This window comes from Kogia breviceps, chromosome 12, assembly GCF_026419965.1.
Source record: "Kogia breviceps isolate mKogBre1 chromosome 12, mKogBre1 haplotype 1, whole genome shotgun sequence".
Lineage (NCBI taxonomy): Eukaryota > Metazoa > Chordata > Mammalia > Artiodactyla > Physeteridae > Kogia > Kogia breviceps.
In genome coordinates, this window is record NC_081321.1 from 20,585,685 (window position 1) to 20,609,100 (window position 23,416).

The 23,416-nt window shown below is 37.6% G+C and overlaps 1 protein-coding gene across 2 annotated transcripts in view; it reads right to left on the reverse strand.

The window, feature by feature from the left end:
- The window catches only part of ITPR2 (inositol 1,4,5-trisphosphate receptor type 2), a 526,733-nt gene that overhangs the window by 228,877 nt on the left and 274,440 nt on the right, over positions 1 to 23,416 (reverse strand). For both annotated transcript variants that reach the window (XM_059081164.2, XM_059081169.2), the window contains 3 exons: positions 18,460 to 18,588; positions 17,119 to 17,239; positions 3,127 to 3,317 (listed from right to left, as the gene is read on the reverse strand). In XM_059081164.2, coding sequence (XP_058937147.1) covers positions 3,127 to 3,317; positions 17,119 to 17,239; positions 18,460 to 18,588 — 441 coding nt within the window. The remainder of the gene's footprint in view (positions 1 to 3,126; positions 3,318 to 17,118; positions 17,240 to 18,459; positions 18,589 to 23,416) is intronic.

A 23,416-nucleotide genomic window follows, 5' to 3' on the forward strand; every position in this document is an offset into this window, starting at 1 on the left:
CAGCTCCTGGTAGCTCCTGGTCCTTTTTCTTCTATATCTACAGTTTCTTGCGAGGAATCTCACCCAATTCCATGGTTTTAATATCATATGTATGCTAAAAATCCCCAATTTATATTTCCTGTATGGACATCTTTCCAAGCCACTTCAGACTCATATATCCAGCAGCCTATTTGACACACTCACAGAGATACTGACATAGACATCCAACACTTAAAATTCTCCATACAGAACGCCTGAATCCCACTCTCCCATTCTTCCCTATCTTAGCAAATGATCCAAACATATCATACCCAGGCTCATCCGTGATTTCTCTTTCCAACATCCCACATCTCATCCATCCATCCACCAAGTCCCATTGGCCCTAGGACCAACTATATCCAAAGTTCATCTACTTATCTTCATCGCTACTGCTATCCCCTTAAGCCAAGCCACCAACACCTTTTGCCTGAAATTAATACAGTAACTACCTAACTAGACTCACTGCTTCCATGTCTGGACCCTATAATCCATTCACCATTCAAAACCCACAGTGTTTTTTAAAAGGTAAACCAAGTCATGCCTATACTCTGCTAAAAATCTCCAATGATTTTCCATCACATTTAGAATAAATGTGATAGAATAAATCCAAATGCTTTACCATGGAAGTTTCTACATGATTTGGCCCCTTATTTCATAATATTCTCTTCCTTTGCTCACTGTTGCCCCAATGGGCTTCTCTTGGTTCTTCAAACCCACATCCTCATTCCTGCCTTAACATCTGTGCATTTACTCTTCCCTCCCCATAAAGCTCTCTATCCTCCTATCTTTGAATGGATTATTCCTCTTCATTATTTGGGTCTCAACTCAATGTCTCCTTAATAGAGAGGAGCTCCCTCACTGCAGGATCACTCTCGCAGTGATTCTCCATCATATTGTTATACTGATTTATTTTATTCATAGCAGTTTTAATTCTCTAACATCATATCATTTACTTAATGCATCAGAATGCATTTTCTATGAGGGCACAGACCTCATGGTTCTATCTCCAGTACTTAACACAGTGGCTGGAAGGGAGTTTTCATCAAATATATATTTATCCAGTGAATGCCAATGGCTGTGCTAAAAGAAGTTTAAAGCACGCCCTCTTTATTTCTCCCCTGAAATGTCTACCCCTCTGGCTCTCATGAACCTGACTTCCCTCCTTTCTGATGGTGTCTTTTTTTTCTCATTTATTTGGCCATTCTGCTACTTCCGGCCACTCACAAAATGTTCTTTGTTTTTCCTATCACTATACTCTCTATTTCAGCAATACCAACCACTATCCTCACTCCATCTATTATCTCCAAATATAGACTTTCCTTCCAATACATTCAGTAGCCTATAAACCTAATTCACTGTATGTTCAATGATCATAGCCAGATTCTCTCCTTCCCTCTTACAATGAAGAGTCTATAACATCACCTAGTCTCCATTCATCAGTGCCTCTTAAACACCCCTCATGTCCCCTCTCTATCTCCATCCAAAAACCACCAGGTCTATTTACCCTGCCTTCATTATTGCATATAACACCTATTTTTTCATTTCATTGATACCACCACCTGGCTGATATTTTTAGTAATTTCTTATTAATCTGCCTTCCTCTAGTCTCTTCCTGATATTGCTATCTTTCAAACCAATAACTGTTTACTCATTTATAATGACATTTTCCTCAAAACATTTAATGACTTATAATCTTCAAGTTTTCAGACTGAGTCCAACTTGTATTTTTTTTCCCCCCCTTTGGCTTTGCCACATGGCATGCAGGATCTTAGTTTCCTGACCAGGAATCAAACCTGTGGCCCTGTGGCCCCTGCAGTGGAAGCACAGAATCTTAACCACTGGACCACCAGGGAAGTCCCTAACTTGTCTTTATAATCACGTATAACGCTCATCTATCAAAACTCTGAACCTTCACCATTTAATCTACTCAATACCTCTTACAATATTTATTCCAGTTCATGTCTTGACCATTCTCCACGCCAAGAACTTTTTTTTTTTTTTTTTTGACGCGGGCCTCTCACTGTTGTGGCCTCTCCCGTTGCGGAGCACAGGCTCCGGACGCGCAGGCCCAGCGGCCATGGCTCACGGGCTCAGCCGCTCTGCAGCATGTGGGATCTTCCCGGACCAGGGCACGAACCCGTGTCTCCTGCATCGGCAGGCGGATTCTCAACCACTGCGCCACCAGGGAAGCCCTGCGCCAAGAACTTTCCTCAAGCCATACCTCAGTTCATCCCATGAAATCTTCCACTAATTATGTGAGAGGGAAGATATCTGTTATGGGCTGAATTGTGTCCCTCTCAAAACTCATATGATAAAGCCCTAACCCTGGTACTTCAATTTGACTATATTTGGAGTTAGGGCCTTTAAAGGGGTAATTCGGTTAAAGTGAATTCATACGGATGGCCTCTAGTCCAAAATGCCCGGTGTCCTCATAAGAGGAGAGTAGGGCACAGATGTGTATGTGCACAGAGGAAAGACCAGATGAGGACACAGGGACAAGTAGACCATCTGCAAGCCAAGGAGAGAGGCCTCAGAAGAAAACAACCTGCTAACACCTTGATCTTGAATTTCTAGCTCCAGAACTGTGAGAAAATAAACTTCTGTGGGTTAAGCCACCCAGTCTGTGGTATTTTGTGATGGCAGTGCAAGCAGACTAATACAATGTCTCTCTTTACTCAGTGTCCCAGAATGTCCAGGCCAAAAACAGGAGTGGGATGCTGTGCAAATACTTCAGGAGTAAAGGTGCTCACACCACTCTCACCAAAGGAGTATAAAAGGAAACTTAGAGATGAATTAAAGCAAGGCTGTGAATATGTATTACATGAGTCTTTACAGTAAATTATTTTACCTAACGTATTGAAGTTATTAAGACCCATTACCCTACTATCAGAGCACATTAAATAATACATACTCACCAAAAACAACTCACCACAACTTCTACCTAGAAGCTATGCTTTTTAAAAGGGTGGTGTTCATAGGACATTGTAAAGTAATGCCTGGTCCCCAAGACAGAATTTGATATTTTTAACCATATTTTATTTATGTGACTACATATATTAAAAACTATAACTTAGAAAATATTAATGCCATTTCATGCTCTTATTGTACCTGTAACTTTTCAATAATATTTCTATAATCCCAAGAAGGCCCTCCAAGAGCTTCCTTAAAGCGTGGTCCAGAGCGAGCTGATAGTCTCCAACCCATGGCCGCTCTCTGCACCATATTGGAATGACTCTTCATAAAAAGAGTATTAACTTGGCCGTCCAAATCCACTGGAATGGCAATACCACGATTCTTTGCTGAAAAAGAAAGATTGAAAATATTTTCCTCTTTATTTGACTAAAGCTACTTGGCATGCTATCGAAATAATTTTATAAAGATAGAACAAATAAAAAGAAAAAAATAAGATAAATAAATTCTGGGATGTAATGTAAAGCATGGTGACTATAGTTAGCCATAGTGTATTATACATTTGAAAGTTACTAAAAGAATAGATCTTAAATGTTCTCATCACAAGAAAAAAATTGTAACTATGTGAGATGATGATTATTAACTACATTTATTGTAGTAATCATTTCACAATATATACATATATCAATGACAATATTATATGTCAATTATATCTCAATAAAATTGGGGGAAAAGAGAAAAATGTCAAACCTTCAAATTCTGTCAAATTATTTTATATAACTGCAAAAGTTTTTAACTTGAAAGTATCTCAATTCTTAAGACCGATTATTAAAGTGGGTTGATTAAACATTCAAGAATTTGTGATTTCTTGATGGTTAATGTTTGAAACGCACTTTACACAGCACCAATATGGCAAAACACTGTATACCAACCATGTAAATTTGTACCTTCCAAGATGCAAAGGAAAATTAAAAAGAAGACAGAAGACACGTGATCAAATCCTGCCAGTCCATTTTATTAACATAATTCACGTGTATGTGCCTGTGCACAAATGCACAAAACTGCATGTGGTAAAACATCGGAGAGAAGAAATAAAAAACTGACAAGTATAAAAAAATCTGCACTGGAAGACAGTACACAGTACCTGTCCTCCTTTCTTCCCAAGATCCAATGAAATTTATATTTTAATACACTTATATCACAATACTGAAAAATAAGAATGCTCTCCATAAGGAAAACAGAAATGTTGAGGCATCTTTTGCAAGTAGAATGAAGATGGGATGTGTCCATCAGAGAAAGAAGAAAGAAGAAATTGCTCTACAAGAGATTAGAGTTAGAACAGGCCTTCCGAGGTGCCCAGACAAACACAAAGTGGTCACGGGGATGGGAAAGTCATCTGGCAACTCAAGAAGGAATAGCATCTGAATATCTGGGAAGTGAAGGCCTTCATCCCTCTGGCTGGCATAAACAGAGCAGCCCGCAGCAGAGGTTTTTACCCAGAGGATAAAGTTAAAGACATGCAGAAATGTTCTCCCAACAAACACGGATACCTGCCTGGAGAGAATGCCAAATGAAGGGGTTAAGAATTGACAGAGAAGCAGAACAGAGCTTGAAGAGACTGCAAAGTCCTCATCAAATAAGCAGTAGCACAGCGGGGAGAGAGAAGGCAGCTCAAAGAAGAAGAGAAAATATACAAAAGATCCCAAGCCCAGACGAAAGCCCTCCTTATTTTAACACTTCTTAGTATTCCCAGCTTGCCTTCTGCTTCACACACACACACACACACACACACACACACACACACACACACACACATACTCCAAGAAAGCCTGTGTATCATTTATTCAGCCCCTCACACAGAACTCTGGGTTCTGTCATTTACATGAGAAAGCCAGTAGAGAAACAGAGCCTCAAAACTGCAGTGGAAGCCTGAGCCAGTCCTTATAGATCTTTATGACACACCACCAAGAATCACAGGGAAAAATCAAGAACATTAAGGATAACTAGCCCCAGTGAAAACAAATGATTTAGGGAAGCACGGAAATATTTAAATAATTCTAATTATTGTCATCAGAAGATGTGAGCATATAGTGCCTCCAAAACATTAGGAAAAAAAAAAAGAAAGAAATCTTGGAAATTAAAATATGATTGTGCAAATAAATGTTTCAAAATTGGCTGAAAAAGAAAAAAAAATAGGAATAAGGACCAAGTTGATAATCTGGGAAAGTTAAGGAATCTTGTAGAGCATAAAAGAGTCAAAGGGGGGACTTGCCTGGTGGTGCAGTGGTAAAGAGTCCGTCTGCAAATGCAGGGGACTGGGGGTTGGAGCCCTGGTCTGGGAGGATCCCACATGCCACAGAGCAACTAAGTCCGTGCGCCACAGCTGCTGGGCCTGTGCTCTAGAGCCGGTGAGCCACAACTACTGAAGTCCGTGTGCCTAGAGCCCATGCTCCGCAACAAAAAAAGCCACCGCAATGAGAAGCCCACTCACAGCAATGAAGAGAAGATCCCACTTGCTGCAACTAGAGAAAGTCCACGCACAGCAACGAGGACCCAACGCAGCCCCCAAAATAATTAATTAATTAATTAATTTAAAAGAATCAAAGGGAAAATAAAACAGAGAATATGAAATAGGGAGGGTCATCCAGGAAGTCAAATAACAAATAAATGTAAGCTCTAGAAAGAAATATCAGAGACAATGAAAAGGAAGAAATGATTAAGAAAATATAGAGGACAATTAGTCACCTTGAGCTGAAGAAAGATGTTAAGTCCTTAAACTGAGAAGGTCTACTGTGTGTGTTAAATAGGATTAAATTAGCATATTGGCCATATTCTAGTAAACATCTATAGTGTCATTATGGATTGAACTGTGCCTCCCAAAAATCTATGTTGAAGTCCTAATTCCAAGGAAAACAGCAACAGTGGGCAGTACTATTTCTGCTGGTGAAAATTCTGTGAAGCTCAGAGATACTTAAAAATTCTCTGAAAACAGATAATTTTAGCTACCAACACAAAAAGTTCCCAATTTAAACAAGAGCTCGAGCTGAAGTGTTAAGGAAATAATAACAGCTCTAAGGCAACCCTAACGATCAATTGCACCACTGCCCAAATTCCCGGTGAATGTTTTCCTAATATTCATTATAAATTTCCCTTTCCAAAGCATACAATGTCTCTGTTTCTGTCCATCACACACAGCAACGCAACTGCACTCCTGTCCCATCTGAAGGACAGACAGCCTTGAAAAGGCCAGGCTGCACATATTTTTATAAATACTTAATCCTGCACCGTGATCAAATCTGGCAAGATTTTCATCCTTTTATGGCTGCTTCACATATCAACTGGGTTTGCTCTAAACATTCAACAGTCAAACAGAAGACAATACTTCTTATATGTTATTTTTTAAGCAACAGAAAATAATGAAAATTGTAAAACTGAAAGTTGCTCAAAACTTATTACAACAAAGTTTCCGCTCATGTTTAAACAAAGTTGAGGGGGGGGTGGACTTACCTCCCCTTTAGGAACCAGGTATGTTAGATACAACTAACCATCAAGTGAGCATTTGTTGCTATGAACGTCACTTACACAAAGACACACTCAGGGAGTATTCTTCTAATGATATCAGTGGAAATGGAATCCAATGGTAGCACCTCTATTATTCCTAGCAGTGCAGCCCTCCTATCAGTGTGGCAGGGAAGTCTCACCCCTGCACCCCTACCTCATGCATCTATGAGCTGCTGCCACTATTCCACTATGGCCAGCAGCAGGGACAAACCAGAATGAGAAGACCCCACCATCCCAAACTTTATTGAAAGGGTTTTTTTGGTCCCCCAAACTGTACCACTCTAGGTGGTATTTTCTAGTCTCTTGTCTTAGCACAGATTGCACGATATAAATTAACCAGCTAAAATAAACCCTACTTTCTCATGTCCAAAGGTAAACTCTAGCCAAAGGCTAAATCACAATTTCTAGGCAATAAAAGAAAATTAACTATGCAACTGGGGAAAGGATTTGAGTTAAAATAAGTCAGCTGTGTAGATAATGATGAAAGTTTTCAAGCAATTGTAAAAATATTAATACCATTAAAGACATGGCCTGAAATAGATTCTCTGCACTGTCAAAATATTATAAAGATTAATTTGAAAACAAAGTTGATAGTGCTAATTTAGCTTTCTATATATTGTTTAAAAATTAAAGCAGAAGATTGTGACTGGGGATAGAAAGGAATTAATTCGTGATCTCACTTACAAGACCATTAATAACTAGAATAATATTTTTCAAATGTAATCAAAAATATGATTCAAACTTAGCTTCCTTTTATTTAGCTAGAAAAAATTCTGATATAAATAGTACATTGCAACATGAACTAGGACGAATTCTTGGGGTTAATGGTTATCCCACCTCCCTGCCCCCAATAAGGAAAAACTAATGAATTTACCAACAGTCAGTTATTCTTTGGGCACGTAGCATTAACTCCAACTTCTGTGTTTCAGTGGTCACATTAAAGTTTAAGATGTTTAAAAAATAAGTGTTCCCGTTTCACTCCTAAGTTGGACTGCAGCTAAGATACTATCTTGTTAAGGGTATTTTTCCAGAGAATAAGAATATGGAGTTATTTAAAAACTAATAAGAGAGAGGATGGGTTGTTATTAATGCATTCACCTTTTATAGAGTTCTGCGCAGTGATAGTTCTCTAAAATGCTTATCTTTATTCACAGGTATTGTGATTATTGGGCTAACCAACTAATTAGGCTTACAAATCCTGAAAATTCTCTAGATATGCCAAGACTTTGCAGTGATTTTAAGATGTAATTGAAATCTACTTCTAATTATTATTCATTAAGTCTTGCATATTGTGTGAAATTTTTAAATTAGAGAAAATTACTGGTGGTAACTGCCAGACCAAAAATCTCTGAGAACACACATACTGCAGTGGTAAGTGTCATGGGAAAAAATGCTTAGATACATAAACTGACAGGTAGTAGGAAGAGGCAACAGAAAGTGTGAGCAGTAGTTATAACGCTTCATTTATTGTCAAGCACTCCTGTACAGGTCCACAAGAGCAAGGACAGTGGGTGCACAAGGAAGGTATAATGGGGTGGGCAGAGAGTAGTACCTTTTTTGAATCATGTCAAAATATCCAGGATAAATCTGTACTGAAACACTAGTGTTCTTAAATACAAAGAACACTAAAAACACAAAATGTATCTTTCGTGTTTGGTACTCAAACTATACTTAATTAACCCCTAAATTGAATAAATAAAATAATTGTATTACAGTGTTAAACAGGATGTGGAGAAAAGGGAATCCTTTTGCACTGTTGGTGGGTATATAAATCGGTGCAGCCACTATGAAAAACAGTATGGAGGTTTCTTAAAAATTAAAAATAGAACTACCATATAATCCACTTATTCTACTTCTGGGTATTTATCCAAAGAAAATGAAGGCACTAACCCCCAAAGATATACACACCCCCATGTTCAGTGCAGCATTATTTACAATAGCCAAGATATGGAAACAACCGAAGTGTTCATCAATTGATGAATGGATAAAGAAGATATGTTTTATATATATATAAAACATATATACACACATACAATGGAATACTACTCAGCCATAAAAAAGAAGGAAATCTTGCCATTTGGAACAACATGGATGGATCTTGAGGTTATTATGCTGAATGAAATAAATCAGACAGAGAAAGACAAATACCACATGATTTCACTTATACATGGAATCAAAACAAATGAACAAGCAAATCAAAACAAAGCTCATGGATACAGAGAACAGATCAGTGCTTATCAGAGCAGAAGGGAGTTAGGAGGTGGGTGAAAAGAGTGAAGGGGGTCAACTGCACGGTGACGGACAGAAACTATACTTATTGTGATGATCACTTTGTAGTGTATACAAATATCAAATTATTATGTTGCACACTTGAAACTAATATATTGTTCTATATCAATTTTACCTCAATAAAAAAAGAATATATAATTTTATGGTTGTGCAAGAACTAGTATTGGCACACGTGACTAGTCATCTGGAAAAAATTAAGTTAATTCCATATCTTATACCTTACAACTAAATATATTCCAGATAACTCAAAATTGTAAACAGTCTCACCAAAAACACAGACAGAGAAACTAAAAACATTAAAATTCTCAATGGGAATTAAGAAACAGCATCTTATTCTGATCAAGGCCATTCTGAAGATGAAAGAAAACCTAAAATGCCTAAAAGAAAATAAATTTCTGGCTTCCCTGGTGGTGCAGTGGTTAAGAAACCGCCTGACAATGCAGGGGACACGGGTTTGAGCCCTGGTTCAGGAAGATCCCACATGCCGTGGAGCAATTAAGCCCGTGCGCCACAACTACTGAGCCTCTGCTCTACAGCCCGTGAGCCACAACTACTGAGCCCCCCGTGCTACAACTACTGAAGCCCATGTGTCCTAGAGCCCACGCTCCACAACGAAAGAAGCCACTGCAATGAGAAGCCCACGCACCACAACGAAGAGTAGCCCCTGCTTGCCGCAACTAGAGAAAGCCTGCATGCAGCAACGAAGACCCAATGCAGCCAAAAATAAATGAATCAAATAAATGTTTATTAAAAAAAAGAAAAGAAATTCCTGCATGCCAAAATAATTTGAAATGACAAATGAAAAACTGAGAAAAAATATTGGCTACTTATAGGCAAAGAGCTCATTTTCTTAAGAAATAAAGGGCTATCCAAACTATTGAGAAAAACAAAGCCTTCAGGAAAAGTGAGCAAAACACAAAAAGTGACAGTTCACAGAAAATACCAATGAATCAATCATATGGAAAGGTTTTGTTTTCCCTCACTCATGAGAAGAGAAACACATGTTAAAACTATAACAATACTTTTATTTATAAGATTTGCAAATATGTAAGAATTTGATAACACAGCACATTATCAAGGAGAAAGATACTCTCCTACATTGCTTGTGGCATATAAATTGAACAACCTCTACAGAGGGCAGTATCTGTCAAAATTAGAATACCCAGAAATTCTACCTTTAGGTGTTTAGCTTATTCTTCCTCATGAGCAAAATGACTGGAAACAACATAAATAACCAACAATGGGGTTAAATAAATTAGAATATAGGCACACAATAGGATATTATGCAGCCAATGACAAGAATAGGATATTCACTCATTTCTTTGTATCCACCCAGGTATTTTGTTCATTCAATAAATATTCATTGAGTACTTACCATGCTCTAGGCACAGTGTCAGGCTCTAGAAATTTGTAACAGATAAGGTACTTAGTTTTATTCTGCTTTGTGATTTCAGTACATGTTACATCTACCCCCAATGTACTAGAAATTCATTGAGGGCAGGAAATATGGTTTGACAGACTGCATTTCCCTAACAACTAGAATAATGCCTTTCAGATAATGATGGTTCATTATAAATAGTTGAATTAATAAATAAGTGAAAACCTTTATAATATTTTGCCCTATCTTCTGACTCATTCATATTTAATTTTTTTAAAGTAATAATGGAGGGACCTTCCCTGGTGGTCCAGTGGTTAAGACTGTGCGCTTCCACTGCAAGGGGCACGGGTTCAATCCCTGGTTGGGGAACTAAGATCCCACATGCCGCACAGCGCAGCCATAAATTAATTAATTAGTTAATTAATAATGGAGTTTTTATATTTCCATTATCACTTTAAAACCATAATTACAGGGATGTATTATGTCAAGCTCTTTATACAATCAGCCATAACATCTAGATAGATGAAAATAGACATGTTTGTTTTAATAGAGACTGACTTTCTCTTCTCAAAGAATTAATGATTTATACACGTTCGAATTTGGGGGGGAAACAATTGGCTTGAAGGTTGATGTTCATTATTCAAACCATTTGTAAAAGATACTTTACAGAACTTCCATGTGGAAAAAATGATTATGTTTCCAACAAAGTACCCAATATTAATCCCCCTAAATCATTTGAAGATTATGAAACACATGGAACAAAATTCTTTTTTAAGTGAAGTAACATGGGAGTAATCCTTGGATGCTTTTTCTCAAAGCACTTCTAACACGTGCTATTGTACTTTATATAAGTGAATAAACTGAGGAACAGTAACTGACCAAAGGCATTAACATCTTGATCAATATTTTGTACCTTAAAGGTATAAAACAATGTTTATTGAAACCGATTTATGATAGTAGAGCATCACAAATGCCTGCTAACATGTCAGTCTAGAAGGGGTTCACACACCTGCCTGTGTGACCTAGCAAGCTGTCTAAACTTGCTAACCTCATGTCTGCATCTGCAAAATGGGGCTAAGAATTGCATCCACATCATAGGGTTTACCACAATGTCTATCACCAATAAATGCTCTCTACTCCCAACCAGGTAAGTGCTAATAATTACAAAAGTAAATACTTTTGCTGTTTTTACTACCTTTTGTGTCCAATGTACACATATGGAAGAGAGTGAAATATTTTTGATGATAGATAAGTTGAACCAATGTACCTGAGAGCACTTTACAAACTGCAAACTGTTATATAAATGTAACTATAATAGATAATATAATAGCTATTTGCATGTATAGGAATATGTTTACCAATTTGCAAATGCTCTGAAAATTTGCTTTATAAAAACTAAGTATTCTCCTGACTTGTAATATTTTTCTTAAATATGTATATTCTTTGTTTTATAACTATTAATTCTTACATATTTGAATTATAATAATGCCCCTTTGTATTCTTAAAGAGTTGCTGAAACACAAAAATGACCTTGCACCTGAGTTATAAAACTTCAGACAGCTCCCTTCCAGCAAGTCAAACTGCCATAGTTCTAGTTTATATGTCAGGGCTTCTTAAGATATGACTTCTGGGACAACCTGGTAGAGCATAACTTTACACTCAGAGGAACATGGATTTCAAATCCAACTCAACTACTTGTTAATCGGGCAAGTTATTTAACCTTTCTATGCCTAAATTTCACTACCTGCGAAGTATCTAGCTCATGAATTATTGTCAGTCAACATTCATAAACCGGCTTCATCAGAACCAGACACTTTTAGTCAGCAGTGATCAGTGAATAAAGCAAAGTCCCTGCTTTCATAGCTTATACTCTAATGGGAGAAGCAAACAAACAAACAAGGTGCTTTCAAATAGGGATAAGTGCTAAGACAGCAAAGATAGGATGGGGGAGCTGGAACACTTCACTGAGCACTGAACTTTTGAACACGTGACCATCTGGGAGATAAGGATCCAAAGTGTGGGAACAGCACACGCGAATACCCTACGATGAGAAAAAGGCTTGCAGATGAGAGAGAGAGTGAAGGCCAGTGTGGGTGAAGCAGAGCTGAGGGTAGGGAAATGGGGGAAAGTAGTAGTAGATGAAGCTCAGTGATGAAGGGCTTTCTAAGTCATGATAAGGCATAGGAATCTTCAGTGAGATGGAGAGCTTCATATAGGTGAAAGATACGGTTTGATTTACATTTTAAGATCACTCTAATTATTGTGTAGGGAATGGATTGTAGTGAGACGGGGTAGAGATGGGGAGCTCAGTAAGGAGACTCTTCTGTAATCCATGTCAGATTATGGTGTATTTGGACAAGGGTACCCCACAAGAGAACACAAAAAGATGTACTTTAGAAGTGGAACCAATAGAACTTGCTACTGTATTTAATGCAAGTGAACAAAAGGGAGGAATCATATGTGACTCCCAAGGTTTTAAGATTACTAACTGTAAAACAGCTATTCTTTACAATGGGATAAAAATCTGCCTCTTGCAGCTACCATATGTTAATTATAATCCTATTCCTGGGAACCTGTAAAAGAAGTCTATTCACACCTTGAAATGTTGGAAAATAATTATGTTCCCCCTTGGATTTCTTTTCTTGGTCTAAATATTTCAAATGTTTTCAATCACTACACAAGTAAGATGGGTTTAGATCCCTCTACTACTACGGATGTTCACTTCTGTATGCCTCTCATTTTGGTTATGTGTTTTTCCAAAAAGAGCAGCCACCAATAAATAAAAAAAGATGTGGCCTCTACCCATCGCAAAGCAGAATTTGCTTTTCACCTTTTTTATCCTGGACAATAGCCTTCATTAATGTCTTTTTGACAGATACTTCAAAGTCATTGTCCCTCAAAATCTAGTAGATTAATACCTATGATGATGTAAGCTAGGATACAGTAAAGACCATAAGAAAAGTTTAAATGGTCAAGTGAGGGTGAGTTCAGACCTGGACCTGGGAGTCAGAAATGGCTTTTATGGAGGAATTTGGACAAAGAATTTCTTTGAATAATGGAAAAGATGCTGAGAGATGGCAGTGGTGGAAACTGGAGAAAGAAAGTTATAGTGTGAGCAATGCCTGGGGCATAGAAGTTCAGTTTGCTGGGTGGGGGTGAGAAGCAGTGAGCAAGGTCAAAAGAGGAGGTAGGGCTGTGGAGGCCACAAACATTGCGATGAGGAACCCGTCCTTGGTTTGTTAGACAAAGGTATGCTGCTGAAGGCTGGGGACTTTGTTGTTGATGTTTTTAAACCAACAGAGAGAATTTCACTTCAAGAAGATTATTCTGGTAGCAGATTTATTTAAGTGAAGAAAGACAGAAGGAAAGAACATTGAATGCCTACAGTGGTCCAAAACGGAAGCAAAGAGGGGTCAAACTAGGCCATTATGGAGGAGAAGGAGGGGGAAGTACAAATGCGGGGGATAGCAGGAATGGAGTCTCCATAGCTTCCTAACTGTTCAGGTGGAAACAACAAACAAGGAAGCGGAAGAAAACATGCTTGCCATTTGCAGCAACATGGACGGACCTAGAGATTGACATACTAAGTGAAGTAAGTCAGACAGGGAAAGACAAATACCATTTGCTATCACTTACATGTGGAATCTAAAATATGATACAAATGAACTTATTTACAAAACAGAAACAGACTCACAAACAGAGAAAACAAACTTATGTTTAGCAAAGAGGAAAGGGGTAACAGAGGGATAAATTAGGAGTTTGGGATTAACAGATACACAGTACTATATATAAAATAGATAACCAACAAGATCCTACTATATAGCACAGGGAACTATATTCAATATCCTATAATAAACCAGAATGGAAAAGAATATGAAAAAGAATATGTATATTTATATATAGCTGAATCACTTTGCTATACACCTGAAACATTGTAAATCAACTATACTTCAATTAAAAAAAATTCTCACAAAGATAAAACAGATTTTATACCAATATATCACTCTTCCAAGCCTACCCTGATTGTAGACTTAGATATAATTATTTTTTAGACTTCCTATCACATATGTCTTTTAGCATACAAAGAGACTAAAATTTCCTGTTAAATCAAAAACAGTCGAGGAAATGGTAGAAAACGGAATGAAAGAATCTTTAGGCTGATCCAGTTTCAGTGACTGTTTTAAACCCTCAAAGCTCTGCCATCCTGCTCTGCAAGAGCTGATGTGAGTACACAGGGAACACCACTGAAGTAGCAACTTGCAACTCGGAGGGAAAGCCCAGCATGGAATCTCACTTGTGGCTCAAAGCTCTTCGCCTCTCAATTTGTAAGTGGTGTGAACAGCATGCCCTCTGTGCCCCGGGTAGGGCCAACTGGTGTTTTCCCTCACTGCATTTGCTAAGTACTGAGGGAGGAAGAGCAGGAGGAAAAAAGAGGAGATAAAAGGGGAGGAGGGGGCTTCCCTGGTGGCGCAGTGGTTGAGAGTCCACCTGCCGATGCAGGGAACGCGGGTTCGTGCCCCGGTCCGGGAAGATCCCACGTGCCGCGGAGCGGCTGGGCCCGTGAGCCATGGCCGCTGCGCCTGCGCGTCCGGAGCCTGTGCTCTGCAACGGGAGAGGCCACAACAGTGAGAGGCCCGCGTACCGCAAAAAAAAAAAAAAAAAAAAGGCAGGAGGAAGAGGAGCAGGGGAGAGAAAGTAGGAAGAAGATGAGGAAGAGGGGGGACTGCCTTGAATAGCAAACACAATGTATCCTTATGTAAAATAAATAGCATCATCATATTTCCTTGCTTTTCCTTCAGATTTTAGTTTTTGATGGTTAGTATATTTCCCAGCTGATTTGGTCCAAATGAAGATGCTTTTAGTACTGTTTTATCATAACTTGAAAAGTATATTATTAAGAACTCAGAAGTTACATGAAAGCCAGAACAACAGAATCAGACTGACTTAAAATTCCACCAGCCAGAGATACCAGTGTTATTTCTTTATTGATATCCTGCCGGACATTTTGCTATGTGCAACTTTTAAAAATAAAATTTAGGTTCTCTTCTGTGTCCTTCTTTATTTTTGGCAATGCATATGGTGGCCTCTTCCTTTATCTCTCTTCCTGAACTATTCTGTCCTAAAACCTGGAGGAGGAGCAGAGCAAAGTCAAGTGCCAGCGCTGGACAAGGAGCGTTAGGGGCCGAGGTGGTCCAGAGCATTCGAGCCCAGAAAGGAGTGGAAGGTATGTGCACAAGAGGCTGCCAGGAGTGGAGAATTAGACTTGAGTCGGGTGAGGAGGGCGTCCACGACAGGGGACAGCCTGGCGCCATGTCAAAGGGGATAAGGGTATTCATGCAAACGAGTGACCCAGCACAGAGTCAGAGGCCACCTGGGAAGAGAGGCCGTCCCTCAGAGCAGCAGGGTGCCATGCACTGTGACAACGAGTGGGAACTGCAGGAAGGTGGCAAAGGCCAAGCTGCCAGAGGATGCATCTTTGTGAGGTGTGGCCCTACCTGGGGTGCCTAAGCCTGAGTGGGCCGTGACGAGGGGAGGGTGTGTGCAAGGGAGGGGTCTCGGATGTAAAGCATTAAAATTATAATTTTGAGGAGAACTGGCATCCTTACAAGTTGAATTTTTAAATCCAGAAATAGTATAACTCTCCATTTATTAAAATCTTTCATAGCCCTCAAAATAGCAATATAATTTTATTCTCTTGTGCTTCTTAAGTTTTCTCTTAAGTAATTACTATTTCTATTGCTGTTGTGACATACCTTTTTCACATTTTTTCTCCCTTTTGGATATATAGAAAATCTACCAAGTTTAATACTTATTTATAATTAATCACCCAGATGAACTCTATTTATCTCTTAGTTCTAATAATTTTCAATTGATCCTCTTGGGTTATAACTGCTTTTGAATGTACTCAAATTAAAATCGCGCCATCATTAAATTCTGTTAATATTAAATTACTTAAACCAAATTGCAGATGGGGAGAAAAGACTAAAAATATTTTACGTGGTCATTAATCAGTTAAACCATTTATTCATTTATCAAATATTTACTGAGCACATTCCATAACCCTGGCCAAGTTACCTAATCTAGATAATTCTGTTTCCTCAACTGTAAAATGTAAATAATCAAGGAGGCTACCTAAGGATTAAATGAGATAATACATGTGAATTGCTGAGCATTGTGAATGGTGTGCGCTGACAAATGTCAGCAGTGATGATGACCACGATAATGAAACACATTACAAGCTGCCCTTCCCAATGCCTGCAGAATCCCCTCTAGTTGAGAGAATGATCCAGCTCCTCCGTTTGCTTTTTGAAGTCCAGCCCAGTCTATATTTCTTTTCCCTCCTCCTTTCTGACAGCCCTAATTAACTTTATTAAAAAAAAAAAAGAGGACTCTATGAGAAATTCTTCCCCCAATGTACTAACCTTCCCTTAGCTGTTATCCCCTTGCATTCCATTTTATTTGGAATTTCTGAAGCCTTGTATGCATAACGGAGCCTCAATGAATACTGATGAATTTCACACAAAATTAGAAAACTAAAAACCCCTCAAGAAGTCCTCCTGCCACATGAAGATGTTAATAAATCAGGCTACTTAACAGACAAGACAATTCCATAATGAAATCTGAGATAACAATTAAACTAAACTCATTTGTGTAATATCTTACTGAGCTATATTAAAGCACCATATGCAATATTAAATTTAAGGTTAGAAATATAATAATTTTAAAATAAATAAATATATTTTAAAATATTTCAAGAGAAGAAATATAACAATTATATTCCCCTCCCAAAAAGGATGCAATTTCAGAGTCGTTTGCTGATCATTGATCTTCAGCTTTACAGGAACCACACCTGCTCTCTTTTTAAGTTGAAAACTGGAAAGCTACTTGTATTGCCTATTAGCCAAAAGCCTGATTTCTTTCACAAAATGTGAAAATAAGTAAAATCCGACACTCTGACTTACCCACTTCAGCCAAAGTTCTGATACAGGACTCCACCGAGGCTTTCTGTGCCGGATTTGGCCAGGTGCAATTGTAAATTCTGAAGGCAGACTGAAGCAGCTGAATAAAAACTGGCTGATGTGTCTGAGAACAGAAAGAAAAGAGGCAAACAGGTCACTAAACCATTAACACTCCTGATGCAGTATCTATGCATTATCAAAAAAGACCCACCAAAATAAAATACAGTCTTGCCTTTTAAGTTTCAGTGCTACTTAATGAACCTCTCATTAAACAAATATTTATTTTGTACCCATCTCATGAGAGGCACCACACAAGACATTATAGAAAACTGATTATTTTAACTATATTCTTAATCAGGAAAATATGGCATTTCTTGAAACCAATGACATGGATTTAAGTATATTTTTACAATCTCTGGTTTATTTCCGAGTATAAATAGAGCAGGCATTTTGGGTTTGTTTGTTTCACTGATTGTATGTTTTGGTTTCATATGATCAGCAAGTAGAGACAACAATTTGAGCTACAAAAACAATTTTACATGATTCTAATAGTTCATTCAAAAGTTTTCCCTAAAAAAAGTATAACTGAAATAATACTTTTATAAGAGCAATACACAATCACTGTAGAATATTTGGCAACCATACAAATGAAAATCACCAATAATCCTAACATGGAGAGATAATCAGTATCAACATTTTTAAGATAATTACTTCCTGAGTTTTCTTATGTATATATGCACATATATTCTTTACATGCACAAACCTGGATGATACTATGATGCAATTTTGTGGCCTGTTTAACTTTACATTGCTTGATGATCATTTTCCTTAGGCATCAATTTTTCTTTTAAAACATGATTTTTAATTGCTATATAATAAGCCATCTACAGATATACCATAATTTATTTAGCTATTCCCCTGTTTGTGGACATTTAAGGTTGATGTCAATTTTTAAGTATTATAAACACTTCAATGAAAATCTTAGTATATAAATCCCTGCTAATTCTTTCAGGATTTACTAAACTGGAATTATTGAGTCAAAATGTCTATCCATTTAAAGAATCATTATCAGTTATTTCGACACTTGGCCGTCGATCTACAGATATGAAAGTTCCTATTTTGCTTAGAGGGAGAGCAAAAATAATTCAGTTTGAAGATGGAGCCTCTTTATTTAAAATAAAGTTTGGGAAACTCAGAAAGGGGCATAATAGTAAATAATAGGACAGAAGAGTGATCTTGAGAAGTGTAGGAAAGGACTTCCCGGCCTATTAAGTTTTCTACACTCAAATAAGGTACAGAAATTCTGTGTGACAGACTTCTTTTGTACTTGTTTGTTTATATTACCTGCAGGCTGGTACTGTTGTCTGAAAACGGAGAATTAAAAAAGCCGCTCACAACGTTCATGATTGACTCAGTAACACACTTCTCCAAAAAGGTGTCTGCGTGTTTCCTGTCTGTAGTTGTGTTGCAAACCTGGAGAGAAAAACAAAACGACTCAATGTGTTCTATCACATCTTTGAATTATAAATCAATACTGGAACCTTCTAAAAATTGTCCTGAAATGGTTGTTTATAACATTTCTTCTGCTTTTGAAAATTGCTTTGAATAAAAACATTTCCGGGACTTCCCTGGTGGTCCAGTGGTAAAGAATCCGCCTTCCAAGGCAGGGGAGATGGGTTCGATCCCTGGTCGGGGAACTAAGATCCCACATGCCGTGGGGCGACTAAGCCCGCGTGCTGTAGCTACTGAGCCCACGTGCTCTGGAGCCCGCATGCCACAACCAGAGAAGAGAAAACCTGCATGCCACAACTAGAGAGAAGCCTGCGCACCAAAATGAAGAGCCCCGCACCACAATGAAAGATCCCGCATGCCACAACTAAGACCGATGCAGCCAATAGATAACTAAGTAATAAATAATAAGTAATTATATATAATAATAAATAATAAGTAACTATAAACAATAAATAATAAGTAACTAAATAAATATACTTTAAAAAAATTTCTGCGTGAAGTCCATTCAAAGTTTATCATTCTGTAGCAGTTTCACCTTTAAGTTTGGATGCCATTTCATCCTTGGGCCAGAATTCTTTCACAGACCCCAGCCCCTTATTCCAGATCTGCTTCTCCCTCTTCCTGCACACAACCTTCTCCCTCCATCCTCAAGCCTAGCTTTGCTGGAAAATACTTTTCCACTTGATGTGAGGAAATCAAAGAGGAAACGGTCATTATCAGTACAAGAAAGTGGTGACGGTGATTAATGGTGGCTCATATCTCTACACATTTTCACCTCTAATACCTGGCTCAGATTGGAGGATGCCAGCAGAAAATATTTGGAGAGGAAAACAGAAAGAAAAGAAAAGGTCAAACCCTTGCCAACAGTTTTGTCTTGTTCGTCCCCAGATTATCTGGGAAGCATGGAGGGTGTGTTCGGGCCTTCTTCTCAGGGTTGGCTAAAGCAAGAAGACAGGACACTAGAGCAAAGGGAACATCAGCAAAGAACATGGGCTCTGACCTTTATGTGGCATTAAATGAGGCTGTAATTGGTCATTCTGCTAAACAAACTGTACATTTCCAAACATGTCAGGGTTGACAAATTGCAAAAGCTAAGATCCACGAATAAAACCGAATGAAAAAAAAGTTGGGTGGTGAAAAAAAAAGAACATGGAGATTCAAAAAAGAAGTGAGTGGGGGAGAACATAGAGTGCGAGGAAGGACTCAAGAACTGGGCAGAGAAAGAATGTTTAAATATCCACAAGATTACAGTGGGTCAGTATGGTGGCCAGATGTTCCAGATGTCCTTAGTCAATTCGAATTTTTATGTAAGCTTTTTATCCTTTTCAATAGGTGATAAATCAAGAGTAAGGAAACTTAATTTAATCTGATATTGCTTTAAAACCCTGCACACAAATAAAATCACCAAAAACTCCCTCCTCAAACCATGCGTTCCAATGTTTCAGTTTGGAAAATAACAGTGGTTGCTGAATGGAGGGAGAAGAAACAGCACAGGGTCTGTTTTGCTTCTAAGTCGCTTCCCGTCGGGGGCAGCTCACTTTTTCCCCATCTGTTAAATGACATCTACCTGACAGGGGTGTCATCAGAACTAAAAGGTTCTTAGTGTGTCTAATCCCATAGTTACTGTAGGGAACGGTGCAATTAAAGAAAATAAATTATGTCAATTTATGTCATCTGTTAGTTATTGTTTCAGCACATAATATAATGCATGGTAAATACAAAATGTTCAATAAATGTTTGTGAAAAGAATGAACCAATTAATTTTTTTTAAATGAAAGAATAAGAGAGAATAAGAAAGGACTCATTTTATCTTAATTTAACTGAGAGACTCAATTTGTGGAATATCAAACCTCAGATTAAAATTTAATGTGGTCCCAGATCTAATATAAAATTGATTTTCCCATGATGGATATTAAGTAGGATTTATTTCATTTAGTATCTTTCAGCACTGGCTTTTATGGTGAATTTTTCTGATACATAGGATAAAAATATATTAAAGTTGAGTAAGTAGTTGAACAATTCTACCATAACCAGCCCAGAGAAGCTTTGTCCTCATCCAGTGACAGTTCACACAATTGAATGGGGCTTTCTGGAGCTACTATAGATTCACACTACATTACCTGCAACTGACCATTTGCTAAAGAACCCCACAGATTTGCTTTAGTCAGTGGATTAATTAATAAAAGTTATCTATAATACTTCTAGATGAAGGCTTTCCTCAAAATCCTGGTCATGGAAATTCTGGGTTTACACAACTGTGTGGAACCTATTCCTCAATTCATTTGTACAAGAAATTCAAATAATGTTCAAGATACTTTTTATGCCCCAGATGAATGACAACTTTTTCACCTCTAGAGCCTGAATCTTACACTGTAATATTATGGACGGGCAAGAGATAAGGAAGCCACTTTTAAAATTAAAGTCCTTAAAAACTTTTCAGGAAATAAGGAACCTAATTATTAGCAATATTTATCTTGTCTTTTATTTATTTTTACTGTTTCTTTCCAATAAAGATTAGAAATGGCTCAAATAAAATGACACCATATGAAATTAATTTTTATGTGTAATACATATATTTTTAAAGTTTCTGTTTGCAGATATTATTCATATACCATTATTTTCTATCAAACATGCCCATGTACCATCATTATTTAAACACTTATTTCAAAACGCTATATTTATTCCATCACTCTAATGCACCATCATGCTTTAATCCATTTTTGGAATGAGTTTAGGTATAAGTAGATAAAAAATATAAATCATTTTCTTATTTTCTTAGCTATTTCTTTCTTGCGAGTCTTTTATGTGATTCCCCCCTGCCCCCTGATTATTGCTATTATACAGGATTATGCTAAATTATTATTTTTACTTTCAGATTTTCGGGGTATGTTTTCACCGAAAGAGGAATCACCTGATGAGGGTATATAGACAGTTCTGTACTACTTGCTGGGCTCATCCTCTAAAATAATAAATTTACAATGATATCAACAACCTATCTGTGCATACAAAGGATGTTCCTTCATTACCGTCAACTAGCTCTAGCTTTCGGGCTCCGGTTAGGTTCAGCTGGTGCGAGGCACGGGCAGGAGATCACAGAGTTGAAGAGAAAGAAGTCAGGTACCTACTCTGCCTCTGCCTCTACCTGTATCCCCATCTCCATTCTCCTCGCTGAGGCTTCAGCAGTGTCTGTGTCTCTGGGTATAGCTTCTGCTGGAGCCCTTCTGCAATGTCTCCAAGTTCTCTCTGGGCTCTGGTAACACTGGTGCCACCATTGCCCCTTCAGGCCTGGGGTGGAAATAGCTTTGCATTGTTACCAATTCCTGGATGCTTCCCTGTCACTCCTGGTTCCTTTAACCCTTCCCACACCTCTCGGAGTGTGCCATCTGTTTGCTTCTAGAACTGTTATCTCCGTAAATTATAATTATTTTTGCCAGTTTAATGATACCTAAAAGTTATTTTATCTGGCATTTCTGACATTGCTAACAAGGCAGGGCATTTTTCACATAATAATTTCATGTCTGTATTTTGTCACATAGAGATGATTCAAACCCTCTAAACCACTTTAGAATGAAACATGGATAATGACTGTATATTACATATCAGTAAACATACTTTACATAATAAACTTTTCAGCAGTCATTTCACATGTATTTTCACATTCTGACTCTTTAGAATATTCCTTTCATTACATTTCATGGTATAAAATAATTTTCAGCATTCAGGCACTATTTTTTTTTAATTTGGGTCATTTCCATTTGTTTAATATAAAGAAGGAAAAATCTCTTCCACAAAAGAAAAGAATATTCTGTACATTTTTGTTCTAGCTTTTTTTGGGAGTCCTTCTCCCATTTCCATCCACATCTTGACTCCTACTTAACTTTTTAAGCTATCTGAATTTGCTGCTGTAGGTGACCTGATTAGTTTCTTTCCATACTGATATCCAATTGTCCTCCAAACATTGATCTAATAGTAATTTCTTGCCTCACTCTCAGGTTACTTGAATTTTACCTTATAGTGTATCACTAATCACTGTTTAAATCTCTCCTCATACCTCTGGTATAATCCATGTATCATTATTTTTTAAGTATTTTAATTCAATTCTATAAGAATGAAATGATTTTCAATTTGTTATGTGTTTTACACTGGAAAAACAAGTCTACCTTCATTGTCCTTTCCAAGAAAAAAAAAAATCACCTTTTGAAATATCTGTCCTTTTCTGCTTACAGATGAATTTTACTATGCACCTGTAAAATTTCATGGACTATCACTTAAGGACATAAATTGTTAAATTAAAACTAACTATTAGACTAGGAGTTAGAACAGTGAATCAAACAAAGTCCCTACTCTACTGGAACTCTGATTTTAATCAAGAGAGACACACAATATACAAATTAACAAACATACAAGTGGTAAAAATAGAGCAAATAAATAGAGTTTCAGAAAAATAAAGAGCAAGGAGTGCAGGCAATACAGCAGGAGGAGTAGGTATGGAGAAGGATTACTATTTAATCTAAATTGCTCGGAGAACTCTGTATAAGGTAACATTTTAACAAAGAACCGAAGGAAGTGAGGAAATAGCCATGGAGGTTTCTGGGGGAAGAGCAAGTAAAAATCTGTCTCCACCATTAGAATATAAGTCCCTAGATACCAGGAGCTGCTCTGTCTTGCTCCCCACTGCACATGCAGTACCTTAGCACATAGCAGGTATTTAAAATTATTGGTTGAACAAATAAACATTAAGCATAATTTCTAGATATAATTATTTCTGAGATTTCTCCCCTTGTATATA